Source organism: Panthera leo, chromosome C2, assembly GCF_018350215.1.
Source record: "Panthera leo isolate Ple1 chromosome C2, P.leo_Ple1_pat1.1, whole genome shotgun sequence".
NCBI lineage: Eukaryota > Metazoa > Chordata > Mammalia > Carnivora > Felidae > Panthera > Panthera leo.
The window spans coordinates 80,428,745-80,446,844 of NC_056687.1; the positions used below are offsets into that span (position 1 = coordinate 80,428,745).

General features: G+C 48.1%; 1 protein-coding gene and 1 long non-coding RNA gene across 10 annotated transcripts in view; one reads left to right on the forward strand and one right to left on the reverse strand.

Moving 5' to 3' along the window:
• Positions 1-12,902, forward strand: part of LOC122229665 — a 51,515-nt gene extending 38,613 nt beyond the window's left edge. The window contains exons 4-5 of the long non-coding RNA XR_006207093.1: positions 11,232-11,761; positions 12,282-12,902. This is a non-coding gene — a long non-coding RNA (uncharacterized LOC122229665). The remainder of the gene's footprint in view (positions 1-11,231; positions 11,762-12,281) is intronic.
• A 145-nt stretch (positions 12,903-13,047) lies between these two features.
• The window catches only part of ST6GAL1 (ST6 beta-galactoside alpha-2,6-sialyltransferase 1), a 119,191-nt gene continuing 114,138 nt past the window's right edge, over positions 13,048-18,100 (reverse strand). For all 9 annotated transcript variants that reach the window (XM_042955015.1, XM_042955017.1, XM_042955012.1 and 6 more), the window contains 2 exons: positions 17,713-17,887; positions 13,048-15,452 (listed from right to left, as the gene is read on the reverse strand). In XM_042955015.1, coding sequence (XP_042810949.1) covers positions 15,211-15,452; positions 17,713-17,887 — 417 coding nt within the window. In that variant the 3' untranslated portion in view covers positions 13,048-15,210. The remainder of the gene's footprint in view (positions 15,453-17,712; positions 17,888-18,100) is intronic.

The following is an 18,100-nucleotide window of genomic DNA, read 5'->3' on the forward strand; positions in this document are numbered from 1 at the left end:
CATGTTTGGTTCTTTTTCATGTTTTCTCTTTGTCAAACTTATATTGTTTTTGTATTGTTTTCCTGATATCATTAATTTGTTTATCTCTGTTCTCTTTCAGCTTCTCTCTGAGTGTTTTTAGAGCAATTATTTTGAATTCTTTGTCAGACAATTCTTAGGTCTCCATTCTTTGGGGCCAATAACTAGTTGGCTTACTGTATTCCTTTAGTGGAGTCATGTTTCCCTTAATCTTTTAAAAGTTTACTTATTTATTTTGAGATAGAGAGAGACAGCACAAACAGGTAAAGGGCAGAGAGAAGGAGAGAAAGATCCCAAGGAGGCTCCACACCATCGGCACAGAGCCCGATACGGGGCTCAAACCCATGAATTGCGAGATCATGACCTAAGCCAAGGTCAAGAGTTGGACACTTAACCAACTGAGCCACCCAGGCACCTTATTCTCAATGATTCCTGTAGCCCTGTGTAGGTGGCTGTGCATTGGAAGAAGCAGTCACTTCTTCTAGTTTTAGGGGCTGATTTTGGTAAGGGAAGACTTTCACTTGCGGGTGGGGGCATGCTGGACTGTGCTGTGATCCCAGGTCTAGTGGTGCAGGGCTCCATGTGTGAGCATGTGGCAATACCAGGTCCAGGGGGAGGCATATTTCTTCATCTCAAGCCACCAGAGTCCCCAGTATCAACAACTATGTGTCCTTGGGGAGGACTTGTTGGATGGGGAAATGAGTAATAGCTGCAAGAACTATTGTGATCTTCAGCGGCACCTCCATGGCCAGGGTACAGGCAGTGGTAGTGGCCAGAGCTGGTGGTATGCCACTCAGCAGTGGGAGCCAGCTGCAAGTGCCTATGTGGTGGCAGGAGCCAGTTGCAGACACACACATCCAGGACAGACAGAAAGCGCCAGGGACAACTACAGACTCCATGGCAGCTATGAATGCCCTGGATATCAGCATGATCTCCCCTTGTTGTACGATCTCCCACTACATGTGTGTACTTCAGTGGAGGCTGGTGACAGGGGTCGGGCCAGGGGATGCGACTACACAGATGGAGGGGCTGGCTACAGGTTAGTACAGTGGTGCAGGCCAGTGACAGAAGACAGGGCCTGATCTGGGCCCACAAACAGCTGTGGGGCACCCTGGCTGGCATCATGCCTTCCCACAGCTGCACGGTAGTATCGCTGGGTGCGTGCACTGCAGTAAAGGCTGGTGATGGACGTCAGGTCAACAGCATGCAAGGGAGCAGCTGGCAGGTCTCACCCTGAGTGCACACATGGCAGCGGGGTCAGCCGTGAAGATCTAGGCCGGTGGTTTGCTCTGATGCAGCCACAGAGGCCTGAGTTGGCTGCCAGTGTGATTCCCAGGCTCTGGCGGGGATAGGGAGGGGGTGGTGATGGAGCAGGAGGGACTCAAGTGGCTGGCATCAGTGAACATAAATACCTGTAGGGTGGAAGCTGGTAAAATATGCAGGGATCTGGGAGCTGTGCTGGCCACTGTTCTTTTTTCAGGAGTGAAAGCTGCTGGGTTTATCTGTGAAGCAGGCCACTGAACCACAACTGTTCCTGCTGCATGGCTGCTATTGGTAGGCCCTGCTTTCCTTTTCGTTCCTCGCCATCTGTATTACATCTCGGGTTTGCCTGTCTGGGTTGGGTGAGACTGAAGCAGGCCTTTTCTGTGATGCCATGAAAAGCTGGAGAAGCTGGTTGCTCAGCCTGTTTCTCCTTTCCTGACAAGGGGAGCTCTTTCTAGCTGGGAAATCCCTGCTTGACACTGGGCAACGCCAGTTTGCGAGGTGGGGTGATTCAGGCAAAATGCAGCCGTCCTTCTTCTCGTGTGGTTATGCTTGGGTTCTGTTGTTCCACTGTGTTGCTAAAACTTCTTAGGTGGATCCCAGAGCAGTTTTTGTTCACAGCTAGCTGTCTAATGATTGATCTGTATGTGGGGACGGGAGCTGGGGTCTTCTACGCCACCGTTTTGGTGGTCATTATCATTGTCATTACAGTCTTTGTAACTTCATCTCATGGCACCATTGCAGGGCATAATTTATATACATCAGCATTGATCAGTTGGATAAACAGGTGGATGGGTGGGTGGATGGACAAACAAATTTTATAGGTTTTAAAAGTTCTAAAATAAGAGGGTGCAAAGAGATAGCCGGCAGGATTAGTGGGCACTAGACTCAAAAGAGTTTTAAGTGAACTTTGGGTCTGAACTAGAGAGTCTGTCTTAAGTGAACATTGCTGAGTTGGGAAACAGTAGAAACTCCGGTGTAAAATTAAACTTAGAAAGTGTTCCCACGCTCGAGTAGTGGGCTGGCAGTGTTGGGGTCCTCCCAGCTGGTAAACGGGGAATACTGCAACGTGGCTTCTGATGGAATTTACCAGGGCCTGATAGGAAATAACTCCCATGAGTGAAACTGAAGGGGAAAAAGCTGAGATTACTAACTGCTGGCCAAGTATATAGCAGACAGTGAGATCAGCATGGTCCCCACCGGCCAAACCACTAACTCCCTTCTTTTGGTAAGTAAGCACAGCCTGGAGCATTAGAATCAACTGCGGTTGCATTATTTTATTATAAAAGTGGCTACTCAGGGTTTCTCTGTGTTTTCACTTTCATCTAGAACTCTCCGTTGAATACTACTTTATTACTCAGTACCCAGGGCCACACACTTCCCCTGTGCAATATGTTCTGAGAACGGGAGGTTTGCTGTTTGGAAAAGAGGTATTCGTGTAAAGACCTATCAGATATTTCTCTTTTGATCTCTTTCCATAGAGACTCACAAAGGCTCACAGCCTTTGTCTCAACCTGAGCTGCAGAGTTTAAGACTTTCAGCCATTTTCACATCTGGGCCTAAGACTGGTTCTTTCCCTTCATCTAATCACGCCTCCAATAGACTTTTGGCGGGTGGGTTTTAGAGTGTCCTGCTCAATCTTTCTTTGGAAAGAGGTAAAAATAAATATCTGAGGAAGCCCAGGGAGAGCTCTGGGTGATGCCAGGATCTGAGGCGGCAGTCCTGGCTGGGCTGGCCCAGCTAGACAGGCCCACCTGTAGGTTGCCCCAGAGCAGAGATGTCATTAGAGACAAACACAGACCTCATTACCACAGAAGGACAGACCAGATCTCACTGGTCTTCCCACTGGGAAGAGTGGGTCACTTTCATAGCTAAAGGCAAAAAAATTCAGTTGCTCAAAGCAACCACACTAGTCTGTAGCTTCCACTCTCTCGCTGCCCCTGCCCCCACTTCCTGGCTGACTGAGGTGCGTACATGCACCCCCTCCATAAGGGACTTCTCTGTCAGAGGTCATTCTTGCTTCCCCAAATCTTGCTTCATGCTTTGACCTTGGCCCTTTCATTGAAGCTCCAGCCCCTTCAAATCTCAACCCAAATAGTGGACCTGTCTTCATGACAGCCATCACTTTCCTCCCTTCTTTTTTCTTCTATGAACACGGGTGCCAGGCACCAGCCATTCTTGCCACCTCTCCTCACTACTATACTCCGTGTTGTTGGAGCTACAGACTGCTCGCACCACACTGAGTTTTCAGTTTCCCAGATATTTCAGGGAATCTGAACTTCTAGAGTTTTTGCCTGCTTTCACCACAGTCCTCTCTTCCTAATTCCACAACAGAGCTATGGGACAATCAGTGTCCCCTTCCCCTCCTGTTGTGACCTCTTGAACCTGAGCCAAGCTTGATGAGCCTAGAAAGAGAGACTCCTCCCCCACCCACCCCCACCCACCCCCCACCCCAGGACTGGGCTTTTGGGAGCAATCTGTTTATATAAAATAATTCATGATCTGCCTAGCAAGAGTCCACTTTCAAAATTATGTTGGGCTAGCAGATGTTGGGCTTTCACTGCTTTAGGGAGAGGAGAAACATCTAGAAGATCATCTTGGGCTTTTGAGTTTCCGAGGGTCCAGATCTGGGGTTAGGGCACTTTTAAGGAATTTTTCGGGAGAAATTTTGACTATGTGTCTTTGAATATGTCGTGTGTGTACTTGCCTCGCTGGGTTGTGATAAGCATGTAGAGGGTGTATAGGGCTGTGATGATAATGTCTGTACCTATAAGGATAATAGTTATGTTAGATCATGAGAAGGAAGCTATTACTACGAAAAGTTCTCCGATTAGATTAATTGTAGGGGGTAGGGCTAGGTTTGCGAGGCTGGCTAGTAGTCATCAGGCAGCCATCAGGGGGAGGATGGTTTGTAGGCCTCAGGCTAGGATTATCGTTCGGCTATGTACTCGCTCATAGTTTGACTTTGCGAGGCAGAATAGTATTGATGAGGTTAATCCGTGGGCAATTATAAGAGCTGTAGCTCCTATATAGCTTCAGGGTGTTTGGATTAGTACTGCTACAATTACTAGGGCTATGTGACTTACGGACGAGTACGCGATTAAGGATTTTAGGTCTGTCTGGCGTAAACAAATAGAACTTGTTATAACTATTCCTCATAGGGATAACATTATGAAGGGGTATGCTATTTGGTTTGTCGCGGGGTTGAGTAGAATTGTGATGCGTATCATTCCATATCCCCCTAGTTTTAATAGTACGGCAGCAAGTACTATTGAGCCAGCAATGGGAGCTTCGACGTGTGCTTTTGGTAATCAGAGGTGGAGTCCATATAGGGGTATTTTTACTATAAATGCTATTATGCATGCTAGTCAGAGGAAGACTAGCCTTTTGAACTAACTTTTGAACTTTTATACTAACTTTTTTACTTTTTTGCCTTTTATACTAACTTTTGGAACCTTACAACCAGATAGGAATATGATTCCATTGTGCAGTTTTTGAAAGAAAACATTTTTAATCCTAGGATTTTATACCCAGGCAAATTGTTTCTCATGAAAACAGAAAGAAATTTTCAGATATGTGAGTACATGTGTATCCAATTTTTTGAAGATGTACACCAGAATGATAAATGGAACAAATTAAGAGCATTAAGATTGGGGATGTTACAGGGGAGCCTAGGTGGCTCAGTCAGTTGAGTGTCCGACTTCAGCTCAGATCATGATCTCATGGCTTGTGAGTTTGAGCCCCGTGTCAGGCTGTGTGCTGACAGCTTGGAGCCTGGAGCCTGCTCCAGAGTCTGTGTGTCCCTCTCTCTCTGCCCCTCCCCTGCTCATGCTCTGTCTCTCTCTGTCTCAAAAATAAACATTAAAAAAAAAATTGGGGATGTTACAGCATATAAAATGATTGTTGCTGAGTAAGCAATTTAAAATAGAAATCTTCCTTGAAATACACTGTAACTCTGGTTATAAAACTGAATGATATCATCAAAAATAATTCTCCAAACCACAGTCATATTCTGAATCTAAAATCTTAATATTAACAAAGATTAAGGATAAGGAATAGAGAATAATCTTATCTTGTTCATACAGAAATATAAGATATCATTTCATTTCTGACTCTGACAAGGAGTGAAATATGAATTAAAGTGCTTTGGTAGAACTTTAAGTTAGAATGAAATATAAGATATATAGTACACTATATAGAGTGTATATTATACAAAGCTCTGAAAATGATAAAATGAGAAGCCCATATAATAAAAGGAGAAAATAAAAGAAACAGTAAGTAAGGAAGTATAAAAACAGAATGAAAGAACGTGACAGTTAAAGATAACAATTATGGGGGTGCCTGGGTGGCTCAGTCGACTCTTGGTTTTGGCTCAGGTCATGATCCCAGGGTCGTGGGACTGAGCTGCAAAGACTCTCTGTCTTTCTCCCTCTACCCTTCTCCCCTGCTTACACTCTCTCTCAATAAAAATAAAAATAAAATTAAAATAAAAAGATAACAATTATGATGGTTCATTAAAATGAATTTAAATTAAGTTAAAATATTCCTGTTAAAAGGCTAACATTCTGAGTTGGAAAACAAAATCTAGTAATATGTTGTTTTTAAGAAACACACCTAAAATCAAATGAGACCCCAAAAAAGCTTATAAGCAAAAGGATGGTCGTGAGTATATCAGATCTTTTTAACAAACAGCACTGGGGTAACTGAATATCTACATACCAAAAAAAAAAAAAAAAAAAAAAAAAAAAAAGATGAAGTTGGACTCCTTGCCTTATACCTAGCCCAAAACTAATTCAAAATAGATAATAGACCTAAATATGAGAGCTAAAGGCATAAAACTCTTAGAAGAAAACAGAAATAAATCTTAATGACCTTAGGTTAGGCAAAGTTTTATTAGATACAATGCCAAAAACACAAGCAACAAAAGAAAAATAAACTTCATAGAAACGTGCTTTAATGCTTTAAATGCTTTAAATGATACCATTAAGAAAGTGAAAGGTAGCCCACAGAATGGGAGAAATACTGGCAAATCATATATCTGACAACTGACTTATAAAGAACTCTAAAAAAATCCAAATATAAAAAGACAAATTATGGGGTGCCTGGGTGGCCCAGTCACCCAGGTTAAGAGTTAGGAGTCTGATCGTGGATTTCAGTTCAGGTCATAATCTCATGGTTCATGAGATGGAGCCCTGCGCTGGGCTCTGTGCTGACAGTTCGGAGCCTGCTTGGGATTCTCTCTCTCTCTCCCTCTCTCTGCCTCTCCCCTGCTCACTTGTGCGGGCACATGTGCTCTCTCTCTTTCTCAAAATAAATAAATAAACATTGAAAAACTCTAAAAAAATTAAAAGACAAATTAACCCATTTTTTTTTTAATGAGCAAAAGATCTGAATAGGTATTTCTCCAAAAAGATATACAAATATCTGGTAAATACTTGAAAAGATCCATGGGGTGATGTCACCAAAATGGGGGCACAGGTCATTCCTTACTTCAGCTCCCCTCACAGGAAGACGAACTAGCAACTATCCGTAGACAAAACACTATTGTGAAAATCCCACAAACGAGAGGGGAGGCTGAAGCACTCCCTGGGGCCACAGAGACCAAAAAGGACCACAAGAAGAGCCTTACCCTTCACTGTAAATGCATTGCCCTTTCCCCCACTTAGACAGTGCTACAGAGTGGGTGCCCCTGAGACTCTGGTTTCTCCAGTGGGAAAAGAGAGCCCAAGGTGGATATCCAGCTCCCCCAGCACTGTGGGATCCTTCCTGGGTGGAGGGAGGAGGGGCATTTGGGTTTCACTTCAAGGGGATCACTGGGGGAATCTGCTGGGCTGAAGAAGGGGACAGAGCCTACCACAACCAGTGCTCAGATCTTGGTGGATCTCATTTCTGCATGCAGCAGCACTCAAACAGAGATTCCAGCCGGTGGCTCTGCCCATCTATCTGCAGAACCGAGCTGGTGGCCCTGTTTGGCCAGGGAGCTCCGTTGGCACTTCTGCCCAATTTGAGTCCCAGTCAAGGGGCCATGTAGACTGGGGAGCCTGTTCTGCTTTGCTGGGGCAGGGAAACAAATGTGCAGCCCCACCCACCTGCTGAGCACAGGCTCCAGTCCCACCTGTCCAGGAGACCTTGCCAACAAACTAGGGCAACTGTGGAGCTCATCCTTCAACCCTGATTGGGCCGGGAGCAGAGCCAGCCACCCTGTCCAACGGTTAAGCATAGCTTCTGACTCTGCATAACCAGGGAGCCTGAACAGTGACCCTAGTCAGGCTCAGAACTCAGCTTGTGGTCCTGCCAAACCGTGGAGCCCAGCCTATAACCACGCCCAGCAGAAGACCCCAGCCTGTGGCCCTGCCTGACTGCTGAGCACAACCTGTGGCCTGGCGCAGGCAGGAAGCTCAGAGGGTGACTGGACTCAGTCACAGAGCATAGCCTGCAGCCCAACCTGATGAAGGAACCCAGATAGGAGCTCTGCCTGACCGCAGAACAGCCTCTAGCTCCACCCAACTGCAGAATACAGCTGGAGGCCTCTTCCGACCATAGAACCTGGCCAGAAACTTTGCTTCTACACCACTGGCAAGTTTCTGTTGGCTGTTGACAAGAAGCCTCAGTTCTCAGGACTTTTCCACAGGACTGCCAGGGTGTCCTCATGATTTGGTGGTTGGCTTCACCTAGAGCAAGTGATCCAAATAAGAGCAAGGTGGAAGCTGCAATGTCTTTGTGCCCTAACCCCAGAGGCAATACACTGTCATTTCCTCAGTATCCTATTGGTAACACAGATTGGCACTATTCAGTGGGGGAAGGAATGTCCTTACCTAAGGACATGAATACCAGGAAGTGAGGGTCATTGGGGGTCATTTTGAAGCCTGGCTACTACAGTCTGCCTTACTGACCTTAACCCTACCACATGCAAAATACACTCAAAGCTTCCAAATCCTTCTTGCTCCCCATCAGCCATATTTCATCCCTTCACAGTACCAGTGGAGCACAGCCAGCAGCCTGCCAGAGCACAAAAATCAGCCTACAGCCCTGACTGATCACAAAGCACAACCTGAGGTCCTCTCCAGAGTCTTCCTGAACACAGAGTAAGGCCAGCTTCCGGAACCGTCTGAGAGCACAGCCTGATATGGCAACCAACCAGGAGAGATTGTGGAGTCTAGCCTATAGCCCTGCCCAATCACAGAGTCCAGTGACACCAGCCCGCCGGGGAACACAGCCTGAGACCTTACCCAACCAGAAGTGATTGCAGAGCCCAGCTAGAGGCTCCCTCTGACCACAGAGCCCAGCCAGTGGCACCACCCCGGACCTCAGAGCCATGTAAGAGAACCGTCTTGGGAGGAGACCAACCAGCTCCCAGTTAAGCCCTCAGATGGCTGCAGCCCCGGCTGCCATCTTAACCACAATCTGTGAGAGATCCCAAGCCAGAAGCACCTAGCTAACCCACTCCCCAACTGACTCACAGACACTGTATGAATATGTTTACTGTGGTTTGAGCGGCTGGCCATTTGTTAGGTAAACTAATGTAACTAATACGCACTCTTCCGTTTCCAGGCTTTCACTAATTTCTATGGAGAAGACAAAAAGGAATAACAAAATAATAAACCAGAAAATGTCACAAAGTTTCTAGCAATCTTAGAGTGCTTCCTTTGGTTTGTTCCCTTTTCTGATTTTCTAAGACTATTCCAGCACTTTCCTCTAAGATTCTTCCAGCCACAGTTCCTGAGAGGAAAAGACTACCTATCCTACCCACCTGCCACCTCCAAATGCAGTCAGAGATGATGACATATGCTTATATGTGCAGGTATTCAGGGGGGAAACAAGTGCAAAGAAACTACATGTCCAATTCTAAAGAAAATTGTATAAATTATAACACATTTTTATAATAGCATATCATGCAACCATTACAAGGCATAATTACAAAGGGATCCTTACTGATTTGGAGACACTTTTATGATGTCTTTTTAAATTAAAAAAAAAAGTGAGGGGGGTGTGTGTGTGTGTGTGGTATTTTGTATGTGTGTATATATAGTATTTTTTTTAATTTTTTTTTTAACGTTTATTTATTTTTGAGACAGAGAGAGACAGGATGAACGAGGGAGGGGCAGAGAGAGAGGGAGACACAGAATCGGAAGCAAGCTCCAGGCTCTGAGCCATCAGCCCAGAGCCCAACGCGGGGCTCGAACTCACGGACCGCGAGATCGTGACCTGAGCTGAAGTCAGACGCTTAACCGACTGAGCCACCCAGGCGCCCCTATATATAGTATTTTAAAACACAACTGGGAACTACTAGCAGGGATTATCTTTGGATGAAAGAATGCAGATGACTTTTTCCCTTTATGGTTTTGTGCTTTTGACAGGAAATATGTACTTATATTTATTTTTTTTTAATTTTTAATCTTTATTATTTATTTTTGAGAGAGAGAGAGAGAGAGAGAGAGAGATACAGAGTATGAGCGGGGAGGGGCACAGAGAGAGGGAGACACAGAATCCGAAGCAGGCTCCAGACTCTGAACTGTCAGCACAGAGCCCGACGTGGGGCTCGAACCCACGAACTGCGAGATCATGACCTGAGCCAAAATCAAGATTCAGACGCTTAACTGACTAAGCCACCCAGGCACCCCTGTACTACTTTTATACTCAGAAAAAGCATTTAAAGTAAAAAGAGAATCTTGTCCATCCCTTAAGACTGTCACCCATTAAGACTACCTAAATTCGGAATGCCTGGGTGGCTTAGCTGGTTAAACGTCCAACTCTTGGTTTTGGCTTGGGTCATGATCTCACAGTTCGTGAGTTCAAGCCTTGAATCAGGTTCTGTGCTGATAGCACGGAGCCTGTTTGGGATTCTCTCTCTCTCTCTCTCTCTCTGTCCATCCCCCCACCTCTCTCAAAATAAATAAACTTTAACACTTTTTTAGAAATAAAGACTACCCCAATTCCTGTCAAAATCAATCTTATTTTTCATAACTCCATTATTGTACTTTTCCTTGTATGATCCTACTTCCCCATACTTGGCGTTTGCATGGTGTTTTCCTTCTATGCCGTTACAAATGCGTGCAGAACAACATAAGTGTACTACCTAGCTTTAGTTCTCCAGGAAATGGCACCACTCGTCTCTCACGTGACCATGACACTGCTCACAGGCGGGGCCGGCCCATTCTCCCAGGCCCCAAATTCTTGGAGGACAGGCGCTGTGACTATTCATCACTGTCTCCCAGTGCCACTCACAGTAGGTGTTTCCTGGGGACTCACTGGGCTGAACAGAATTCCTCTTCCCATTATCAGCTTGTTTCCTAGTCAATCCTGAGGAGGGACTGGATGGTGGCATAAATGCATGAGGTGGTGGGATTTTGTAGGCGCCAGGAAGGTCTTTTCCTCTCTCTTGCAGCTGATGCCATGATCCCAGCTCACAGGGATGAATTTTATGGGTTGAAAAAGTGGAAAGTGACCCTGGAGCATTAGTGCACTCCCTGTCACATCACATCACAGCCAGGAAGGCTGCCCCGAGGGTCACAAGAGAAGAGGAAACCAAGGCCACACAGGAGGCCTGGGAGCTAGGAATAGGTGTGGGGGATGGGGGAGGCAGCCTGAGGTATTGCAGAAGTTCCCTTCCAGGCCCAGATAGCGGGTCCCCACCCTCCCAGCTCACCAGCTAAGAGGACCTTACAGAGAATGAGGGCCACTGTAAAATGCGGCAAGCACAAATCTCCATTCCCAAACTGACTGAAATCTATTTTTCTGTCACTTCTATTTTGAGCTCCCTTTCCACTGGGATCCAGACAGAAACCCAATCTTTGTTGATAGGGCATTACATCGGAGTTCCAGGGAACGTACAACACGAAGGCATTGGGTGCTGGGGTCCGAAGTACATACGGGCATCGCTTGTTTTGTTGTTCTTTGCTTTACTGCACTGCGTGGATACTGCATTAAAAAACAATTTTTTTTTTTTGAAGGTCTGTGGCAACCCTGCGTCAAGCAAGTCTGTTGGTGCTATTTTTCCAATAGCATTTGCTCACTTCCTGTTTCTGCGTCACATTTTGGCAATTCTCGCAATATTTCAAACTTGTTCACTATTATTACATTTGAACTGCTGCAATCTCATGATAACACTTGAATGGATGAAGAGTTGCTTCTCATGCACGAGCAAAGAAAGTGGTTTCTTGAGATGGACTCTACTCCCGGTGAAGACGCTGTGAAGACTGTCGAAATGACAACAAAGGATTGACAACCTCATACGCTTCGGTGATAAAGCAGCAGACCCCAAATTTGAAAGAAGTTCTACTGTGGGTAAAAGGTGTCAAACAGGATCGCATGCTACAGAGGAATCGTCTGTGAAAGGAAGAGTCGATCGGTGTGGCAAACTTCGCAGCTGTCGTATTTTCAGAAACGGGCACAGCCACCCCAGCCTTTAGCCACCAGCACCCCGAGCAGGCAGAAGCCAGCAACACCTAGGCAAGACCCTCCACTTAGGACTCCCTGAAAGGTCAGAGGATGCCTCGCATTTTTTAACAATAACATATATTTTTTAATATTTATTTTTGATAGAGTGCAAGCAGTGGGGGGGGGGGGGTGGTGGCAGAGGAAGGGAAACAGAGGGTCCAATGGGGGCTCTGCGCTGACAGCAGGGAGCCTAATATGGGGCTCGAACTCAGGAACCTAGAGATCATGAGCTGAGCCAAAGTGGTACGCTCAACTGACTGAGCCACCCAGGTGTCCCACAATAAAATATTTTTTGATCAAACAGTTTTTGCAGACACAGTGCTGCTGCACCCTTAATAGACTACAGTATAGTGTCGTGTGGTTTAGGGGGACGTATCCAATCCCTAACGGGAGGGGCACAGTTCACAGAGAAAAGGAATTCTCCTCTCTCCTTATTCCTGCTTCTGAGATTTTCTGTCCAAATATTTTGGCTATCCTCTTGGGACCTCAGTCCCTTAAGGGTTTTAGGATTTTTGGAAATCAAGGTAAAGACCTTCCTTCCATCCTGCTTCCTTGTCCTACAGCATCCTTTCCCTGAGGTGCTGGACAAACAACTTAGTCACGTGAACCCAAGCAAGAGCAAAAGGAAAACAACAACAACAACAACAACAACAATCGGTCAATATCTCAAAGATGCTGTTTGCTACGTAGGTGAGCATCCTTCTTCCCGGGGGAGTGGAGAGGAGCTAGTGGGAAAGGATTCAGGGCTCCGGGACTCCAGCTGTGTCCTCCTTGGAGATAAAAGTTGACCACCAGCAGTTCTTTCCCTTAGCAAGTAAGGAGAGAGGGATAAACTTTTTGAAAAACACGTTTATTTTAAAATTTTACATCATCTTTGGATAATTCATGATCGGATCAGGCACGGTGCAGACACTTCTGAGATCGAGGTCTCCAGACCAACGTGAACAGTTTCTGCGACTGAAGAGCCAGGGGACCTCATGATATAGGATGGAGCGATGGCTACTGACGAAGACACGACCCCCTCAAGACGGGGACTTTCCAAACGCAGCGTGCAGTCACCATTTCTAAATTATCTGTCGCAAACATTAAACATCTCACCAGACCAACAGTAATACCCCTATCTTATCTGCAGTTTACTAGTTTCCATAGACAACACAGAATTAAATTAATTTGATCCCTTAGATGAATAATAACAATTAAAGCTAGCATCTACCCAGTGTAGTCTCATTGTCCACACCAACACCTACCTCCTGCTGATGGAATGCCACCTGCCTCTCACTGTTTGTGATTCAGAGATTGCAGCAAGCACGTCAAATCAGAACATAAAGCAATGTTTTATGGGCCCGGGCCCGGGGGCCCGGAGAGGGGAAAGACTCCCCACACAGCAAGAAGCGGCCCAAGTGCGCTGCCTATCCCCAAGCAGAGAGGTCAGAACTGCAAGCAGGGAGGAAGAGGAGGAGGAGGGGGAGGAGGAGAAGGAGGCGGGGGAGGGGTATGGGGGGGGACACCCTCTGCACATTCCACTGCCTCAGATGGTTTCCTGGGCACTCCAGGCAGGTGTCCCAATAGGAGAGTTAATTCCCTGATGATAGGACCCCCTCTCCGGCCTCCCTCAAAGCAAAGTCTTGCCCAGGTGTGAGCACACAGCAGGTCCTTAGAAAAGGAAGGAAGGAAGGAAGGGAGGGAGGGAGGAAGGAAGCCACCATGCGCAGGGAACCTGCTAGGACAGAACCAGGATAGGTGTTTCATGTAACCCTTATAACAGCCCTGTGAGGTAGGCTCATCACCCCCCCATTTTAAAGACGTGGAAACAGAGTCTCGGAGAGAATTCACCAATGGTGGCATGGCTGGTAAACGGGACGGGGGGAGCATCAATTTGAAAACCCGGGGCTTCTTCCTCTAGGTTCCTTCTACTCTTCTATAAACCAAGGGTTTGGCAGCAAGTGAGGCAGCTCCAGCTCCCAGACAGCTGTTCTAGAGCTCGAGCTTGAGGGGCCGTTGAGCACATAAGGCCAGGAGTCCAAACGCCTGGGTCTAGGAACCCTGGCTCTACAGCATTACTTTGTAACCCTGAGCGAGCGCTCTGCCTTCTCCACAGGGCAGGGCTGGCCTAGCCCAGTATGCTTCTCCACCAGGGAACGGGGTAGCACAACTATCCAGGAAGCCTGTTGGCAGACCAGGGTGCGAGGGCCTCTGTCTGGAGACTCTGATGCTGCACCGTTGCTGGAGGGCCAGAGGGCATGGCCGTCTGATATACCTTGTGAGAATCGGTTGTGATCTCTAAGGTTCTGACTTCCGAGAGCAACTTTAAATGCTAGGGAACCACATCCCCACTCCCTGAGAGACGTCCCGCAAAAGGCCCGGGAAGGTCAAAGAAATCATCAGATCGGGATACTGTTGTAAAGCAGAAAATGTTGAAAAATAATTTGAGAGAGAGAGAGAAAAAAAAAAACCCCACTGCTTTAAAGGGGAAAACAAGAGGGCAGTCAGCAGTGGGCGCGCGGTGTGCAAATCCCACTGCAGGGTAGGGTCAGGCCAGGCTGAGCATGGACAAATCAGGTTTTTGGCATCTGGCTTGCCTGGTGTCTGCCAGGGGGCTGCACTCCCTGCCTCAGACGGGTTGGGGGGGGGGGTTCCTCAAAAAAATCATCTGAGCCCCTAAGTTCAGGCAGACCTTAGAGAATAAATGTGGGCAATAAAGGCAGAAAGGAAAACGCAACTCAAATGAGTCAAGCGTCTGCTTGGCCTGTTTCTCCTCTTCCTCTAAAATCTCCACAGCCCAGCTCAGAGAAGCCCTCTCCGACCAGCAGACAGAGCAAGTGTGTGACCCCTCCCGAGCTCGCAAGCAGCTGGAGGATGGAGCCTGTGCCCTTCTGTGCCTCTCATCGCCCTGTGGAGAGGATGTGCGTTCGGCAAGACCCTTTGCCCACAAGCACCCAGGTTAAGGACCCGCCAAACCAGCTAGAGTGACAGGAATGCCACCTCTCCCGAGGGCATGGAGCTTGGCAGCAGCTTTGTTCTAGAGGAATCGAGGATGTGTCCTATGCTCCCTACCACCTACTGGTCCCCAGAGCTACCTTATTTATACCGGGGCAAATCATCATTTAGGAGAATTTCTTTAAAACACGAAATCAGTATCTAGGAGCAGATTTCAAGCAACAGAGAGTGCTGGTTTGTGAGAATAACGCCACTCCCGTGGGGAAAACAGCCCAGCTTTGGCAGCCCTGGGGAGAAAGGTGGATCCCGCATTTGCCTGTGTGTGGGAAGAATGCTAGGTGCGTGTGCACATGTGTGTGGCAGGAGTCTTTGGGGGTCACACACACACCTCTGCAGCTACGGGGCAGGCTGGACCTGGATGCTTGCTCTTGGGACTCCTGCAGCCCGAGGCTCTTGCTGACAGAAGGCCCACGGTGCAGGCTGTGATTGTTCGGGAATGTGATCCACCCACGCTCGGTGGAGAAGGGTGAGGGGACCTGACCAGGAAGCCCACGCTCAGCAGCGAATTCTCCGGAAGCCAGGCAGCGTAGCTTTCCCAAGCAGGTAAATGTCCTCATCTGTGCCCTGGTTGAGGTGTTTCACCAGATTCTTCTCAAAGAGTAGGGGGTGGTAGGCGCCCATCGTGCAGGCGCTGTCAAAGAACTTCTGGTAGTAGTAACACACGTCAGTCTTGCGCTTGGACGGGAGGAACTCATAAATATCCACCTGGTCACACAGCGTCATCATGATGATGATGCCTGCAAAGGGGAGCGGAGGTAAGTCCTGCCCAGCGACCCACCCCAGCATCCTGAGCTCGTGCGCCATGAGCTGGGCAGCTCAGGGACCCAAATCTGGGGAGATGTCTATCCGGGGTTTCTGTTTATTGCTGTGATTCCCAACCTGAGCTCTGCCAGTAGGCCAATCCCGCAAGCTGTTCCTCGGGATGTTGTGTCCTGTGTGCCTTTGTATCCCTGGCACCTAGGTCAGAGGCTGGTACGTGACAGGTCCCCCCCCCAAGCACTAGAGGACTGAAGCGCTCCACCGGTCACCGAACTTATCGGGGCGAATGAGCTATATGCAGAGAGAGGACAAGAGGACTGAGGTGACGGGACCATCACACGTAGATAGTACTTTCTAGCACTTTTACATCCCACAGGAGCCTGGTGGATGGTGCTGATTGGGAGAAGTTGCTTCTTACAGTGCTTAGGGAGACGGACCTTCCCCCGGGCCGGGAGGAGGGCAGTGGGAACAGGAGCACACACGGTCTGTATCGCTGGGCTCTGCTCCTTTGGGCAGGAGATGCAGCCAAAGCGGTGTGGCCAGGCCGGTGCTCCCAGAACACTGTGCCAACAAGAGGCTGGAGACTCCTGCTACCACCCTCCTGTCCCCACCTGGCTCAGGCATCGCCTGCAGGACACGTCCCTCACCATCTGCCCCAAGGGGTGATCCGCCCACTCCTCCTACCACACAGGCTGTTGCTAGGATACAATAAGTTGGTGGCTCTCAGACCCCTCTGTCAGCCATAAGTATGGGGAGCGTTTGCGATGAAGCAGTTCTCACTGATAGCAAAACTGTAAACTGCTTAGCAGCAACTTTGTTCCAGAGGAATCAGCTATGGGGAAAGCCCTCTCTGGCTGCCTCAGGTCTAATGCGGGGAAAAAAGACAGCTCTGCAACGAACTGATGAAGGCACAACGGAAGTGCTTCTAGAAATTACGGGAGGAAGCACTTCCTATGGGAGAGGTCTTCCACAAACTTCCTGGAAGCACAGGTGTGGGGCCCGGCAGGGGCCACTAGGGATGGGCATGAAGGGGGATTGGTGGTACAGGGGACCGCGTGGGCAAAGGCAGGGCAGTGGTGACGGGAAAGTGCTTTTCCAACCATTCCTGTTCCAAAGGGCTCCTGGAAGAGCCCCAAATGCACACATCTAAACGTTGAAGAAAAAAGTATGAAGAAGGTGTGATACTGAAATGGCCCCCATCCCTTTCTATAAGGAGTGCCTCTGACATTCAACACTGACTTGTTCATTAACTTAGGGTACAGTTTCCACAGGGCTATCCTATGCCAGACCCAGAAGAATGCATCAAACTCAGTCCCCACCCTGAAGTGGTTTGCATTCCAGAAGGAGAGCAGGCAAATCATGCAATGGGGGGTGGCAGGGGCCAGCCATCCAACCATCCATCCATCTTTCTGTCCATCCATCCCCAGGGAAAGGGGTCCCCTGCGGGGGCTCAGAGGAGAGTTTCCCTTCCATGCATCCGAGAAGAAAGTATGAAGCCAGCATTCAGGACCGTCTGGACTCAGACCTCAGCCCACCCTCACCAGCTCCCTCAGCTCCATTCATGACGCCTAAACCAATAAAGCTGCACAGCCCATTCCTCTATCAGGAACATAACTGGGGCACTCACTGGATTAAACAAATTTTTGAAATCCAGAATAAAGTATTACTGAGTCTTGATTTTTCCTCGGATGCCAATATGGCTCAGCAGAACATTATTAGTGATCCTGTTTTTATTTAAAATGTTTGATATTTCACTCAGCACCAAATCTTGCATTCGTTGTGGTTTTGAAGAGAGTCTGTATTGATGTTATTTGTTACTGAAATTTTTTGGTGCTCCCTTAAACTGTACACCTGAGGCAAGTGTCTTCCTCGCCTCATCTTCCAAATCCCAGCCCTGCTCTTCTGCTTTCCTGCCCAGCCCCCACCACCAAATCTGCCCCTTGCCCAGGCCTGGGCTGACGCCACCCCTCCACAAAGCTCCCTCCTGGCACAACCGGGCAGCTGCTCCCTCCTGGCCTTGGACGCCTGACTGAACTCCACCACCAAAGACCCTAATGGAGAAGGATTCTATCTTCCGATCTCTGGATCTTAGCTAGAACTTGGCACAGTATACAAATACAACAAAAACCTAGCAGTTGTTTGGTGAGCAAAGAAACGAATGAACGAATGAGGTCCCAGAAGAGCGCTAACCGCTTCTAGAAACAAACACGAGAGGTCTTTCCCCAGATGCGGACTCACCAAGCATCCCAGAGGACGGGGGGTTGGGCTGAATCTCCTCCGGAGAGACTTCTTGAATGATGTCCCACAGCTCCCAAGGCATCTGGGGCCTGAGGATGTAAAAGGGCTGATCGGGATGAAGCTTGCGATAACTCTTGTAGTTCTCAAAGAAGCTGTAGTCAGGGCTCTGGTACCACTGAAAGAGAAGGAAATGGTCTTCTCAAGGAGAGGGATGTGCCTCGGCTCGGAGCAGATTCCAGACTCCTCCACATCACAGCACTCACTTGATAGCACAGGGGACCCAGCACATAGCCTATGCTCACAGGGGATTCTGAGCCTGGTGACCCTGGAACAGCCTCAGACTTCAGGATCATAATCTCTGGGAAAGCTTCCAGAGCTCAAAGGGGCC